Source organism: Nicotiana attenuata, unplaced genomic scaffold, assembly GCF_001879085.1.
Source record: "Nicotiana attenuata strain UT unplaced genomic scaffold, NIATTr2, whole genome shotgun sequence".
In the NCBI taxonomy this organism is placed as follows: Eukaryota; Viridiplantae; Streptophyta; class Magnoliopsida; order Solanales; family Solanaceae; genus Nicotiana; species Nicotiana attenuata.
This window is the reverse complement of record NW_017671807.1, coordinates 164,905-180,082: the sequence shown is the minus strand read 5'-3', so window position 1 is coordinate 180,082 and position 15,178 is coordinate 164,905. Positions and strand designations below refer to the sequence as shown.

General features: G+C 38.4%; 1 protein-coding gene across 1 annotated transcript in view; it reads right to left on the bottom strand.

The window, feature by feature from the left end:
* Window positions 1–755: 755 nt before the first annotated feature.
* Window positions 756–15,178, bottom strand: part of LOC109210347 (actin-related protein 2/3 complex subunit 2A) — a 38,316-nt gene continuing 23,893 nt past the window's right edge. Inside the window, exons 4-10 of the mRNA XM_019373750.1 lie at window positions 13,352–13,521; window positions 12,903–12,980; window positions 12,159–12,291; window positions 11,990–12,081; window positions 11,177–11,233; window positions 1,155–1,226; window positions 756–1,078 (exon numbers count right to left, since the gene is read on the bottom strand). Coding sequence (XP_019229295.1) covers window positions 1,031–1,078; window positions 1,155–1,226; window positions 11,177–11,233; window positions 11,990–12,081; window positions 12,159–12,291; window positions 12,903–12,980; window positions 13,352–13,521 — 650 coding nt within the window. The 3' untranslated portion in view covers window positions 756–1,030. The remainder of the gene's footprint in view (window positions 1,079–1,154; window positions 1,227–11,176; window positions 11,234–11,989; window positions 12,082–12,158; window positions 12,292–12,902; window positions 12,981–13,351; window positions 13,522–15,178) is intronic.

Here is a 15,178-nt window from a genome sequence, read left to right as displayed (position 1 = left end):
CAATCCCCAAATGATTTAAATTGCTTGAAGCATATACAATCTTGATCTTGAAGTACCACATCCTCAATGCAATTTATGCACAAATGTATCTTGCTATAACTATATGCATGATAATATGATAGCAAGAGTTTTCACCTCTATGTGAAGATATTGAACTGACGATTCCAACAAGATCATATGAAGACAATCCATCTCTATCAAGAATGATAATTTCAAGGTGCAATATATTCATTCAAGTTAATATGGCTGATTTGTTTATCAAATATCTACCAAAGATCTTTTGAAGATGGTGCACAAGATTGGAATGCAAATGCTTAAGGATGTGAAGTGATGCTCTCATGAGGGGGAGTTAATACGCGTTGTACTCTTTTTCCCTTATAAAGGTTTTGTCCCACTGGATTTTCCTTGCAAGGTTTTTAACGAGGCAACCAAAAGGCGTATTGTTAGATATGTGTACTCTTTTTCCTTCTCTAGATTTTTTCCCATTGGGTTTTATTTTAGTTAAGGTTTTAACGAGGCACATTATCTGTTGAATAGACATTCAAAGGGGAGTGTTATAAATAGAATTCTATTTATGGTGAATATCTATATTTAGAGAGATTCTAGGGTTCATTGTTTGGTGGCTAAGTCACCCTCTCCCTATAAATAGAGGGTTCTATTCTATTGTAATTCATCCCAAATCAATAAAAATTCTCTCTCTCTACTTTTCTCTGCAATATTCTTCTTCTTCTTTTATTGTTCATAACAAATTCAAATTTCTGAGCAAAAGTAAACAACTTTGTAAAATGGGATATTGCAAGTTGTTACAAAGCAATCCTACACTCATCCCCATGACCTAAAAAATGCACTCTGCTAACCAAAACTTGAAGCTTCAGCGAGATGGCAAAGTTTAAATCTAATGCTGAAGCTGATTCCACAAAATTTACAAACGACAACTATAAACATGAACATATCAAGTAAAAGCCGTTATTAGAAAGGAGGATGTGTCTACAATAATTTCGGGACGAGTAACCCATAATGCTCAGATTTTCTACTTCCAACTTCGCGAACCCAAACTGTTATTCCCATCCTTGAGGCTCTGTAAATATCAAACAAAACAGATTAGATGACAAGAAACGTTAATCTATTGAGATCAAACAATTTAAATGACACACCATTCGTTTAAATGATCTGCTTGGAGAAGATCGTTTGGCCTTCTCAGAGTCTGGTTTGGCACGATCAAGTGCCTGCAAAATAGTTATGAATATTATAAGTTCCGCAAACTACAAATTCACAACAACTAGATCCAACAAGCAAACAAGAAAAATAAATCGAGAAATCAGTCCCGGGGCATTCTAGTTACAAGGAACGGCCAGTAAGACGAAAGAATGCTGTTGTATAGGCAGAATGCAATGTCAATAAAGAAAATTGAAATTAAAGCCGTCATATGTGTGGGACTTCAGTTATTCGAGGCGCTAGGATCGTCAAATATCATGCTTCGGAGAATCATATGGACGTCATTTAAGCAACATGTATTACATATAGTAAATCCTTGGATATTAGCTACCTTTGAGATCGAGGATTTAAGAACTACAGAAACAGACGAAAAGATGACGGTTGGCATGACATTAACAGAGGGTTGGGAACACAGAATCATAAAAGATGACTGTTGCAATGAGGAGTGCCTGCAAATCTCTTCTAGAATAGATTAGAGTTTTCTTGTGGCTTTATAATTCTGCTATTGAGTAGCTATGGCCTATGGGCCAGTGAAAACCTTGTACTCTTTACGTTGATAAATCCTAATCTTCTAACATGCGTTGACAATGGAGTATATCATATCCGCGCACATTACATGGCCTCTATACTTAACTTTCAAGAAGCTGTGCTGAGCTTTTCATGTTTAAATATCATCCTGACCTTTTTGATTTCTAACTGAACCTTCTAAAACTTCTGAGAAGCCATTCGCCATTGCTACGAGAAAAATTAAAAATATACAGCTAGGCAGCTAAATAAGAGTAACCCGTTTTAAAATGATGTCTGTTTCATAATAGTTCTGAGGTAACCAGTTCTTGTTTTCTATGATCTACATCTTAGGCCAACTAACCAACAAATCTCATTTGCTGGTGCCCACCTCATCTTCATCAGTTATAAGATGCTTGACTGACAAGTCATCTAACACAATAGGGTAATATAGCATAACTATATGTTACCATTCTCAAAAAAAAAAGCATAACTAGGCAAAAAAGCTGACAATCATATGTACACTGCAATCTGTACCTCTTTTGAGCTTTTTCTACCCTTCATTTAGTTGAAACTCTTCCTTTAAAATTGATCCAACAACACTCAACAATACTGAATATCAACATTGACTAATTTTTTATCCTCTTAATACTACATCAATTGGGTAGTGTGATCCTTTTATCCTTTTAATACTTTACATCAACTTTGCCTAATGTTATCCCACTGTGGACTTTCTGCTTCCCTAGCATAAATTGGGTTTACCTAACACTCTGTTTGGATCATTGTTCCCCATCGTTTTATAATATATTGTATTGTATTGTACATACTACATCAATTGGGTAGTATGATCCTTTTATCCTTTTAATACTTTACATCAACTTTGCCTAATGTTATCCCACTGTGGACTTTCTGCTTCCCTAGCATAAATTGGGTTTACCTAACACTCTGTTTGGATCATTGTTCCCCATCGTTTTATAATATATTGTATTGTATTGTACCGTATCGTTTTATGAATACAATGTTTGGATAGACTGTATTGTTAAATAATATTTTGTTGTTTGGTTTGACTGTATCGTACTGTACTGTAACTAATAAGTTTACTAAAATACCCTCAATTGTTTAAATATTAAATTTATCAAAAATTATGCATAAAATAATTTTAAAAAAACAAAACAGAAGAAGGCAAAACACCAAGAAGGCAAAAAAAAAAAGGAGCACAACTAATTAGAATTGAGTTAAAAGCAAATTAGGAGAAAAAATAAAATAGAAGGCGGCAAAACACCTTTAACGTTGGCGGCAGAAATATTGGAAAAAAACAAAGTAGGTTATAGGTTGGAGATTTGGAGTTAAAATAGGGCATAATTGGAAAGAGAAATAGGAAACGATTCCACCACACCAAATCGGTTGTTTAAAAAAAGGGGACTTTTTATTGTTCCGGAACAATGGATTTAACAATACAATACAACCAATTTTAATGAAACAACAAAACAAACATTGTTTTGGGATAACAATACAATACGATACAACGGGGAACAACCATCCAAACAAGTTGTAAGGCATGCAAGCAACTCTGGAAGACTATTCCAGCAGTAGTATGGTGGGTTATATGGAGAGAAAGAAGTGCCAGGCAAGAAGGAGAATGTATATAATCTTAAGCTCTCGTGTATATCTTAGTCTTTGGTGCAACAGAGCTACGGCACATGTATTAGAGCCGAATCCCATAGTTGAAATTCTTAGTTCTTACACACATTATAAAGTTCTCTTTTGGATGTACTTTTGCCCCAACAGTCCCTTATTGCTGGTCTATTTTACATTAATAATATTCTCTTGATTACTTATAAAAAAATACTATATCAACATTGGTTATAAGCCCTCCTTAAAAAGGAAAAAAAATATCGGTTACAAGCCTAAAACAACTACCAACTACCAGAGCCAATCATCCTCATCCTAAAAACTCCTTTTGAAGTACCTTTCACAACACCTAATCAAGGCAACACAGTTAACTTTCTCTCTGTAATTCTTATTCAAAAGTCTACGGTAGTTTACAAAAAGCTAGAGGGTCATTACCACTTCAGGCACGTAGATGGCGATCAGAAGTTAACGTCAACTATTCTTGTTTATCTATTATCCATTAAACTTATGATCCTTATTCATTGAGGGACTACCCCAACTTGCGTGGGAATGGCACTTAGTTGTTTTTCTTCGAGGAAGGTAATAGTTGTGTTAGTAAGCGTCGGGCTAATAGAAGGAAAAAAATTAAAAGATAAAAGCAATAAATTTTACAAGAGAGGACAAGTATTGCCTACTCTACGGCCACACACAGAATAGCTTTATTGATACTGAGGAGAGAAGAATTCTGAGGGATGGTTTATACATGAGGAGAGGGATGCCTATTTATATGCAGAGAGATCCGCTGAACTTTTCTCTAAGATACGAAACCCCCTAAAGGAAAATAGTCTTTTTTTTGATTCTGTGCATTGGAACGGAAGAATTTATGAGTGGCAAATACGGCACTGCAATCATGTGCAAACTTTCTCTCCTCAGTTGTAAACCATCCCTCAATAGAGCTATTCTTTGTGTGGCCCGTGGCCTTACAGTAGGCAAAAGATTGTCGAACCACGTAAATCTTACCTTGTGAAATTTATGGCCTTTCTCTTTTAAAAATATTTTCCCCTACTATTAGCCTGATACACTTTCCAACAAGTTATTGTTGTTGTTGCACTAGTATTGATTGAGGGGCTTATATAGTATAAGGATCTTCAATTGCTTATATTTTTTCTCCTTAGCCCCTTGAGAGCTACTTTAAAAATACCTAAACTCTTCTAATAAAATATGATAAAGCCTACAAAAAATAGAGCTACTATTATTTTTCATGATAAACTAATCTTTGAAATTGATGCAAATTACCATGGAATGAGGGAAGAACTAGGAAATAGTATATTCAGCTGGATGGATATGCTGACATATGAAGGATAGATGAGGGACATGTTAACAAAGAGGTGTATGTTCACTCTAAATGGCTAAAGGCTTCCAGGCATTAGGAAAGAAGAGAAATAGCTTACAATAGAAATAAATGAGCTTTGACTTGGGAATTGTGCCACCTGAACATTCTTTCTGATCTCCTCCTCCCGGCGAATCCTCTCCCCGGTCTCTATGGGGAGGAAATCCTTCTTCATTTCAGGAGACAAATCCTTTGAGTTCATCGAAGATTGTAAAGGAACTGACAGATGGTTCGTATGGATAGAACGAGGTCGAAGATTTACAAGTCAAATTCAGATCGACGAAGAAAACTTACGATGGGTCTGTGAGCAAATGCAGCAAGCTTCGCGGGTATATGGCAATCTTTACAGAAGATGGGGGAGGAAGATTCAAGCCTACATTTACATAGTTTACCAAAACTACAACAGATATGGTAGATATCTCAGAATTGAATTGAAGTCTGGGTAGGGGAAAGGAAAAAAGCTATAATCATCCCAGAGGTGGTTCATAACAAAGGTTGGGGAGACATATCAGGCAAAATTTTACACTTTCTTGGGGAAGCATCAAACTACAAGTACAAGGAATTTACAGATTTGCAAAAAAAATCTTTCAAAGCTGCTGCGGAAATCTCAAGTTGGCCTTTACAGAAGGTGGAAGACAGAACCAAAGGGGAAACAAAAGATTTCCTAGCGAAATGCTTAGTGGGTTGCTTCAATGATCCTTTCAACTCAAGCCCAAACTCAGAAGTCATACAGAAATGGTTTCTCACAAGATGGAAAGTGACAGCCGGCCTTAGAATCACCCCTATAGCTCATAACAAGTTCCTATTTGAACTACCATCAAAACAAGAAGCTGCTAGAGTCAAAGCTGGAGACTGGTACTGGAACGGCAGGCGTCTATCCTTAGATTGGTGGTCGCCGGAATATGGGTCGTCTCCGATGACCAAAGAATCAGGGCATAAGTGGGTCAAAGCTTTTGGTATCCCATTGCATGGCTGGACAACAGACTCTTTTAGTCATATTGGAGAGCTTTATGGAGGCTATATCAATGTGGATGAAGATACTTTTACTGGACTAGAATTTGTGTTCAAAACAAATTCGAAGAAATTCCTAAGGAACTGGACCTGATGATAGAAGGCATGAGATTAAAAATTTCAATCCCGGAAGATCAACCAACAAGAATCATAGTGGATGGTGAGGGGAAATCAACCACATTAAAAGGGAAACAAGTGGAATCAGATCTGAAGGCATCGCCGGCGATCACCTCCTCGAGCCAGTTGCAGATGACGGGGGAAAACTCAATGGTTAATAACCCAGCGGTTAAAAACAAGCAACATAGGTGTCCGTGCCCCTTTAATTCAAAAGGGGTGCACAAGACTCCCTTGGAGAACACGCCGTGTGGACCAGCCCAATTCAAAAATTACAAGTCAGGAAATGTGGCTGCAAAAAGAATGGGCCAAAAAATGGACCGAGTCTATTGCAAACGAGACCCAAAACCCAAATTGAAACAAAGAGGGTCTTTAGTGAAATGGAGAGCAATTGGGCCATTATTAGACCCATGTGTCAATAAAAACAGCCCAGTCTTTCTCACTAATCAATTCGACCCAATTGTTGCTGAAATAGAAGCCATAGAAGGGCTTCGATCTTTTCATTTGGACAGTGAATGCACCGGCGACTTATATTCAGAAGCAGATGATGAGGCAGAACAGACAATGTCGATAGTCCCATCTCAGCCATCTTTAAAGCAATTCGAAGCTGTAAGTAGTTCAGAAGCTGATGTTTCCTCGTGTGATACTCTCTCTCTCCCTTGGTATGAGCTGGGTACGCAACATATCAGCTCTCCGGCAGTCATCGAAACTTCAAGATGGACCAAATCAGTAATGGTCAAAGCATGCAAGGCATTTGGTATCCATTTTGCCGGGTTTGAGCACGAGATTCTCGGTATGGTCCTTCGTATGGAACAAAAACGACAGAAACAAATCAGGGAACAGAAATCCTCAATTAAGGCAAGTGCAAAGGGTAAGAAAAAGCAATCTTTGGAACTAGAAAGACTGAAATGGGGAATGAATTCAGATGGAATGAAGGAAGGGATCAGGGGCAGGTACTACAAAGCCTTCTCTGGATGAAGATCAAAATTCTTAGTTGGAACGTGCGGGGTCTCAATGAAGCAGAAAAAAAGGAGTACAATAAAGCCACTAATTCAAAAATGGAAAGCCGATATAGTATGTCTTCAAGAACCAAAGATCGCAGACTAGTCACCTCTTCTGATCAGACAAGTTTGGGGAAATAGATGGGTCGATCGGGCAGCTCTGAACTCAATTGGGAGAAATGGTGGAATCATTGTGCTTTGGGATAAAAGGCAATGGTCTAATAGGGGAATACATAAAGGACACTATACAATTTCATGTATGCTCGAAAGCTTACAGGAAGATTTCAAGGGGTGCTTCACAGGAGTCTATGGTCCTCACAACAACGTAGAGAGGGAGAACTTTTGGCATGAACTTGCACTATCAGGGGCATCTGGGAGGATCAATGGGTCATTGGAGGGGACTTCAATGTTTGTAGATATGAAAGCGAAAGATACAACTGCGCTAGAAGGTCCAGGGCAATGAGATCTTTCTCAGACTTCATCCAGGACCTGGCATCATAGATCTACCCCTTCAAGGAGCCAATTTCACTTGGTTTAGGGGGGAAGATTCCCTGCAAGCTTCCAGAATTGATAGATTTTTAATCTCACCAGAATGGAATGACAATTTCAAAGCAATCAAACAGTTGGCCCTGCCAAGAGTTGAATCGGACCACAGGCCTCTCCTGTTGGAATGTGGTGACTGGCAAGCAAATCCCTCCTACTTCAAATTTAAAAACATGTGGTTTCAAGCTGAAGGCTTCATAAACAAAATGGAAGAATGGTGGAACAGTTACTCAATCAGGGGAAGTCCAGACTTCATATTGGTACAAAAATTGAGGAGGCTGAAAAAAGACATCACAGACGGGAACAGAACAACATTTGGTCAGTTGGAAGCTCAAAGAACCAAGCTCCTAGAAGAGCTAACTATTCTGGACCAAACATCAGAAAACGGACTCTTGACTCAGTCTGAAAAGGAACGATTAAATCAATTAAAGCTCGAGTTAAAAAAGCTGGCAAAGGTAGAAGAAGTGTCATGGAGGCAAAAATCTAGGTGCTTGTGGCTCAAAGGAGACAGGAACACAAAATTTTTTCAAAATATGGCCAACTCGCATAGGAGAAACAATTGCATTGGTAAGCTTCTGATTGGGGCAGAATTCACTGAAGATAGTGATGAAATCAAAAATGAAATCTTAAGATTCTATCAAGATCTGTACGCTGAAAATGAGCAATGGAGGCCTGCTATGACCTTTGAAGGTTTGGCCAGCATATCACCAGCAGAGAAAGAATGGCTTGAAAGACCCTTCAAGGAGGAAGAAGTACTGGCAGCAATAACTTCTTGTGCTCCAGATAAAAGCCCAGGTCCTGATGGATTCACCATGGCTTTCTACCAAAAGACCTGGGCTTTCATCAAATCTGAAGTTATGGGGGCTCTCACATACTTTCATCAACATTGCTTCATGGTTAGATCATGTAATGCCTTCTTCATTGCTCTCATCCCCAAAAAGAAAGGAGCAGTAGAACTCAAAGATTTTAGACTTATCAGTCTCATTGGAAGTACCTACAAAATTGTTGCCAAAACTCTAGCTGAGAGACTAAAGACAGTAATTTGGAAGTTGGTTTCTGGAGAGCAAAGTGCATTCCTGAAGAATAGGCAGATCACAGATGCCTCACTTGTAGCCAATGAAATGTTGGATGATAGATTGAAAAGAGGAATCCCCGGAATTCTCTGCAAGCTAGATGTTGAGAAGGCTTTTGATAAAGTCAACCGGTCCTACCTATTTGCAATGCTGAAAGCCACAGGGTTTGGCGACAGATGGATCAGATGGATAAAATACAGCCTTGCTTCAGTCAAGTACTCAATACTAGTGAATAGATCTCCAGTGGGCTTTTTCTCCCCTCAGAAAGGAATAAGACAAGGTGACCCCTGTCACCATTCTTATTCATCCTAGCTATAAGGCAAAACAAATGCAGTGGATTGAGGGGTTCAGGGTGGGAAACAACATAGATACCTCAGTCACAGTCACTCATTTACTCTATGCAGATGATACCTTAATATTTTGTGGAGCAGAGAGATCTCAGTTGCAATTCTTAAACTTGACTCTACTTCTCTTCGAAGCAATCTCAGGGTTGCACATCAATATGTTGAAGAGCATGATCTACCCAGTGAATGAGGTCCCTAACTTGGAGGAACTAGCTAACTTAATGGGTTGCAATATAGGCTCACTTCCCACAACTTACTTAGGCCTCCCGCTAGGAGCAAAATACAAGGCAACAGAGATATAGAATGGAGTGATAGAGAGAGTGGAGAAAAAGTTGGCAACATGGAAAATGCAGTATCTGTCTATGGGTGGTAGACTAACTTTAATCAGCAGTGTTATACACCTTATCCCCACCTACATTATGTCCCTCTTCCCTATGCCAAGTAAGGTGCAGAAACAACTGGACAAAATTCGGAGATCATTCCTATGGGAAGGAAACAGTGAAGGTCACAAATTCCATTTCGTGAAATGGCCAAAAGTGATCATGCCAAAAAACCAAGGTGGTCTGGGAATCAGAGACTTGACCAAGCACAACAAGAGTCTGCTCATGAAATGGTGGTGGAGGTATGCTCAAGAATCAACATGCATATAGAAGAAGGTAGTTAATGCCAAATATGGGGTACAAAACAGGTGGTGCACCAAGCAAAATAGAGCTCCACATGGAGTTGGCCCATGGAAGCACATCAACAACCTGCAAGAAGCATCTTTCAAGAAGTATCCTATAAGTTTGGGAATGGCAACAGCATTAAATTCTGAAAGGATAGATGGCTCAACAATCAACCCCTGAAAGATTCTCATCCAGGACTCTACCAGATTGCCTCTGACCCTAACTCTTCTATAGCACAAAATAGAGAAGGGAACACATGGGATCTCCACTTCGGAAGAAATATGCAGGATTGGGAGCTATATCAGCTATTAGACCTATACAGAACACTTGAAGATGCTAGAGGGAATCCTCAAGTCTCAGACAGCTTAAGGTGGGGCAACTCTGAAAAAGGAATCTACACTGTTAAGGCAGGATATAGCAATCTAAGTGCCTTGAATGATATGATTGAATCTTGGCCATGGAAGCTAATATGGAAGACAAAGCTACCAACAAAAGTAAAGTGTTTCTCCTGGACAGCCCTCTATGAAGCTATTCTGACCCAGGATAACCTTTGTAGAAGGAATTTTCAGCTGGCAAATAGGTGCCACATGTGCAGGCTAAACTCTAAGTCGGTTAACCACCTGCTACTCCACTGCACAGTGGCATCAAATCTTTGGAACATGTTCCTTGCTCTCTTTGGTATCAGCTGGACAATTCCACACACCATAAGGGAAGCAGTACTTAGTTGGAGCCTATGGGAAGTTGATAGATCCATCAAGAAGATCTGGCAAATGATCCTGGCATGTATTTTTTGGTGTTTATGGACAGAGAGGAATCGAAGATGTTTTGATGGCATTTCAACTTCCAACGGACAACTGAAGTCTAAATGTTTAATGAGTCTTTTTAATTGGAGTAACCTTTCCCCTGTAAATGATATTATTCCCCTCTTAGACTTCATTAGTTCTCTCTCAATGGTTTAGTGAACCATTGCTCTTGGTTAACTCAAGGTTCTAGAATTTTTTTGCCCTATGGAGTTAACCAAGGTTTATTTTAACCTTTTGCATCTTCTTGATGCCTTTTAATACAACACATTACTTCATCAAAAAAAAGGCTTCAAGGCATTTAAAGTGAAGGAAGAAATAACATGTATCAGAAAACAGTGCCCTAACCAGGCCCCCACCTTATCCCCCTGACCAAGAACCTAAAAGGGGAGGACAAATAAAGAAAGGGAGCAAAAGACAGAATGTTATAGGATGGATGACTACATCAGCGAACATATAAAAAGAGAAGGAAAAGGATCAGCGATCTAGCAGAAAGTAATTGGAGTACATTTGGGTGAGTCAGATTTAGCCTTTCTGCTCCAATTAGACTAAACAAATTAGCTTTTTCCGGAAAGACTTTGATGAACATGTTTTATGGAAACACAGAACAGAGATCAGCCAATGCCCAAGAGAAACAAACTAATACATTTTGATAGGATTGCATGAAGAATCATCCCTAAAACAACCTTGCGGGAACATAGTGCTAACAGTAAATATTTGTCGGAGTTTGGTGATTCTTTCAGCACAAAGTAATCAGAAACATAACCATGAATATAAAATTTAGCAAACTTTCCTATTAGCATTCTTTGTGGGTGGACTTTGCCAAATCAACATTTGTATTACAGAATGACTGAAAACATGCTATTCTACTATTTCTAAATTTATCATGTAAGATTAACAATTACCTGTATCAGTGACTCCACCTGACGCCTCATTCGGGTGTGCATGAAACATTCAGAACACTGTTCAGAAAAACATCAGAGTGATTGAGTTCAGGATACCGGGTTTGACACAAATGTTAGTATCATATTAAATGTTTCTGAGGCATGCCGCTGAGCGTTATGGAAACTATGAAAAAAGCTCATTAATTTCCATAAATTGATCACTTCACTTGGAATAGATTTTTTCTTTGAAATAATCCAAGTTTTTTTTTTTGGATGAAGTAATCCAAGTAAGTTTGTAAATGTATTGAAGGAACCCAGTGGGTGCAGTTGCAAGACTTTAACAGGCTCAAAGCCTCAGATAGATTCCAGTACCAATTCTCCAGGAACACTATACAGATTGGTCACAAATGCCTGAATTAGAAATCATTACAGACGGCTTTCAGCTGGAGTGACTATACATGTGAAATTCAGTCTTCATATTCTCCTAACATACGTAAGGTAATACCACATATAATGCCAAGAATCCAGAGTGCGGGATAGTCTAATTCATGGATGAAAGAATGAAAGGCTTTCATAAACAACATTCTCATAGAATGAAAAATCCTTGTCCACAATATTATTCAGAGAATAAAAAATTGAAAGTTGTTTGTCAGCAAATCCTTCTGTTAGATTGATGCATTCGTTCTTGATGATACTCGTTTATAGCATAAATTCAAGATTCACTGGAGGCCTTCCAAACATAATACATCATGAATTGTGTTGCATCGAGTACGTATACATTAATTTGACACAATCAAGTTAACAGACAAGAAACTTTTGGTCCAGAAATCTCACCTTAACATGATAATTCACGTAAGCATGAAAGGTCGATAGGTTCCAAACAGTTCTGTCCAGTTTTCTGCCTTCCACGTGGCGAGGAAAAATGACTGCTTGTCAAATAAAGATGATGTCATGGAAATGGCAAAATATCAATGGAATAACTAGTTAAAGTAACTAGTATTACCAAAACTAACAAATCCGGCATTAGCAGATAATGCTTCCGTAAAAGCTTCCTTCAGTTCTTGAGGAGCAGATGGAGACCACAAACAAGGAGGGGCATTGTTAAGTCCAGCAGTTCGCCTTGCCTCAACAAATTCCTGACGAAAATCAAATTTCAGAGAGTGAGCCACCTTACTCCTTTAGGCACAGAAGAACAATACACCAATAGAGATGGAGAAGCACTAAAAATCATTCAGCAAAATCAAATGAAAAGGCTGGATATTTTCACTAAGACAATAACCCATATACAAATCATTGTACCTTCCAGACTTCCTGGAAGACACATACAGTTTCTTTGGTATTACAAATGACATAATAAACCTCACTCTTACTAGAAAATGATAGAGGATGACAAGTAAATAGAGGAATCATATTGTATTCAATTCCAGAACAATCTTCAAAGTAATAGGATGAAGGTTCAATTTGGATGTTCAAATATCAGAATCTCTACCAGAGTAGTCCGTTCAAATAGAGGAATCATATTGTATCCACTTCCAGAACAATCTTCAAACTAATAGGATGAAGGTTCAATTTGGATGTTCAAATATCAGAATCTCTACCAGAGTCCATTGGTACAAAATAAAAATAAAAGGAACTTTCTATAATACAACTTTTACTAGAAGCTATTTAGTCCTCACACCTTTTAATTTCTTGGATTGGGATGATAAAAACGATCAAGACAAGCACATTAAAATATGTGTCATATTACCTGTAGGAAGGAAGTTGCAAGAACGGTATCTATAGAATCATTAAATCTCATAGGAAATATGACAGTGACCTTGTCCGCCTGCAAACAGCCAGAACATAGCATCATTTAATATGAATACATAATAGGCTCCTCGGAGATAGATAGTAAAACAACTAACAGTGTGCCTTTTAGTATGGCAAGGAGAGAGAGCTTTGATGAGGATGAAAGACGAATGGCATGATTTTAGCTCAGTACTTAATCGTCGAGCAAAAAGGTTGTGAAATAGAGATTATTTCTGATACAGCCAGTCTAGAAGAAATAACACATACAGAGAAGATAACTTGACTCCTCGAGGAACTCAAGAGTACCTATGCATTCTGAAGAGACTAGACTTTTCACTGCAGCATGTTGAAATGGATACATGTTTTTCCCCATCTTGTGCATGTATTAAAGTGGATAAGATTACTCACCTGAGGTACAAGGAAAAAAGACTCATTTGGCCGATGAACCAGCGCAACAGGCTTGCCTAGATCGGAAGGAACTGTCCTTGAAACAAGATGTTTTAGTACTGCCCTCAGTGGGGCTCCCATTACTACCTCCCTCACTGATGCAATCTTTGTCAAGAGGGCATGTTTGTGTTCTACAATCAGAAACAGATATCATAAGCACTGCTACGTTGCCATGGGTGCAATGTAAATTCCAGTACTAGCTGAAACTTCAGCAAGAAATAGACAATAACCTAGTTTAGAAGTATCAAAGACTTCTTCGTGACAATTAATACACTATGTAGAATGATCACAAATTCTAAGAGAACTGAAATAATAAGCATACCGACTCAAATGAAAAAACTAAATGCTACGCATTAACTTGCACTACCATCCCAAGTTTGAGGCCCTCGTTTGACCGGCTCAAAGATTAACAACAAAGTTGAAATTATATAGGATTGTGAGGAGGGGTGTGCCAAAAGTAGAGGTATGGTTAGTTTTGGGTAAGTTTAATACTTCATAAGGAAAAGAGTAGGTCCAATAGAACTCTTAATTCTATGGTATCAAAAAGTTGTAAATACTAAAGGTTCATAGTTTACATTACAGATGGATACAATGGAGTGAAAAGGAAAGTAAATGAAGTATATCACAAAGAGCTTTAACCTAAGGTGAATCCAAACATCTAACACAGATCCAAGTGAACCACGACGCACAAACTCACAGAGTTATATTTTGCAAAGGCCTTTATTCTTTATTTCAAAGGGAGCTATTACCTCTGCTTGTACGCTTCTGAGTGGTCAAAAGGGAAAAGCGCAAAAGAATGTCATAGTCTCTTGGAGTATTAAGCGCAAAGTGCAACTAATGCTGTGGGTTTTAGCGAAGAAAAGCACCAATGAAGAAAAAATTAAAAATAGAAATGTAATGCTGGAAAATGTAGTTATAGATAAAATAATTATTTGGACAAAGAAAGAAAAAACTATAATTAAGCTATATATATATATATACACACACACACACTTATGTGTGTGTGCGCACGTTCTGTTGTGCCCTTATAGACAATACCAACCATGAAGGTGCACGCACCTTAGCACCTTGACCCCTACACTAAAGTGTCAACTAAGCAAGGCGAAGCGCACAACCTGGACTTGACCGAGCTCAGGGCTTAAGCGCACTTTAAGCGAGATTAGGCTCAACATGCAAAAGAAGTGGGCCTAGGTCAAAGGTAGTATGAAATGTGTGGTCATCTCATTTTTAAAAACTTAATTTGTTAGAGAGAGCTCATTTTTATTTACTTAATCTTATGTTCAACATGCACATTGTGGCTTAATCTTTTATGGAACAAGCATGTGGTAACTCTTTTTAAGAATGGTGACAGTGAGGCTCGGAACCCAGGATCTTTGCCTACTTTGGTACCATGTTGAAGTGTGTGACCATCTCAATTAAAAGCTTATACTTTAAACTGATAGAGAAAGTACATTTTTATTTACTTACTTATGTCTTCAATAGGTAGTAGATCGGCTGGTTGAGTTGAGAGAGAGAGAGAGATGCAAGAAGGATAGAATAGGAAGAAAAAAATTTGGCGAGAAGTAGAGAGAAAATTTATGAGAATAGACATAAAGGCCCAAAACCGGAATCAACAATGGATGAAGTAACCAAAGATCTTAAAACCTACTTAATCAACGCAGGACTATCTATGTTTGTGCGTGTGTGTGTGTGAGAGAGATCATGGAGATGAAAAGAGGATGTACTTCCGTCGATTGTGTGTGCGTGTGGTGGTGGGGGGTGGGGGGTGGGGGTGGGGGTAGGGGGTAG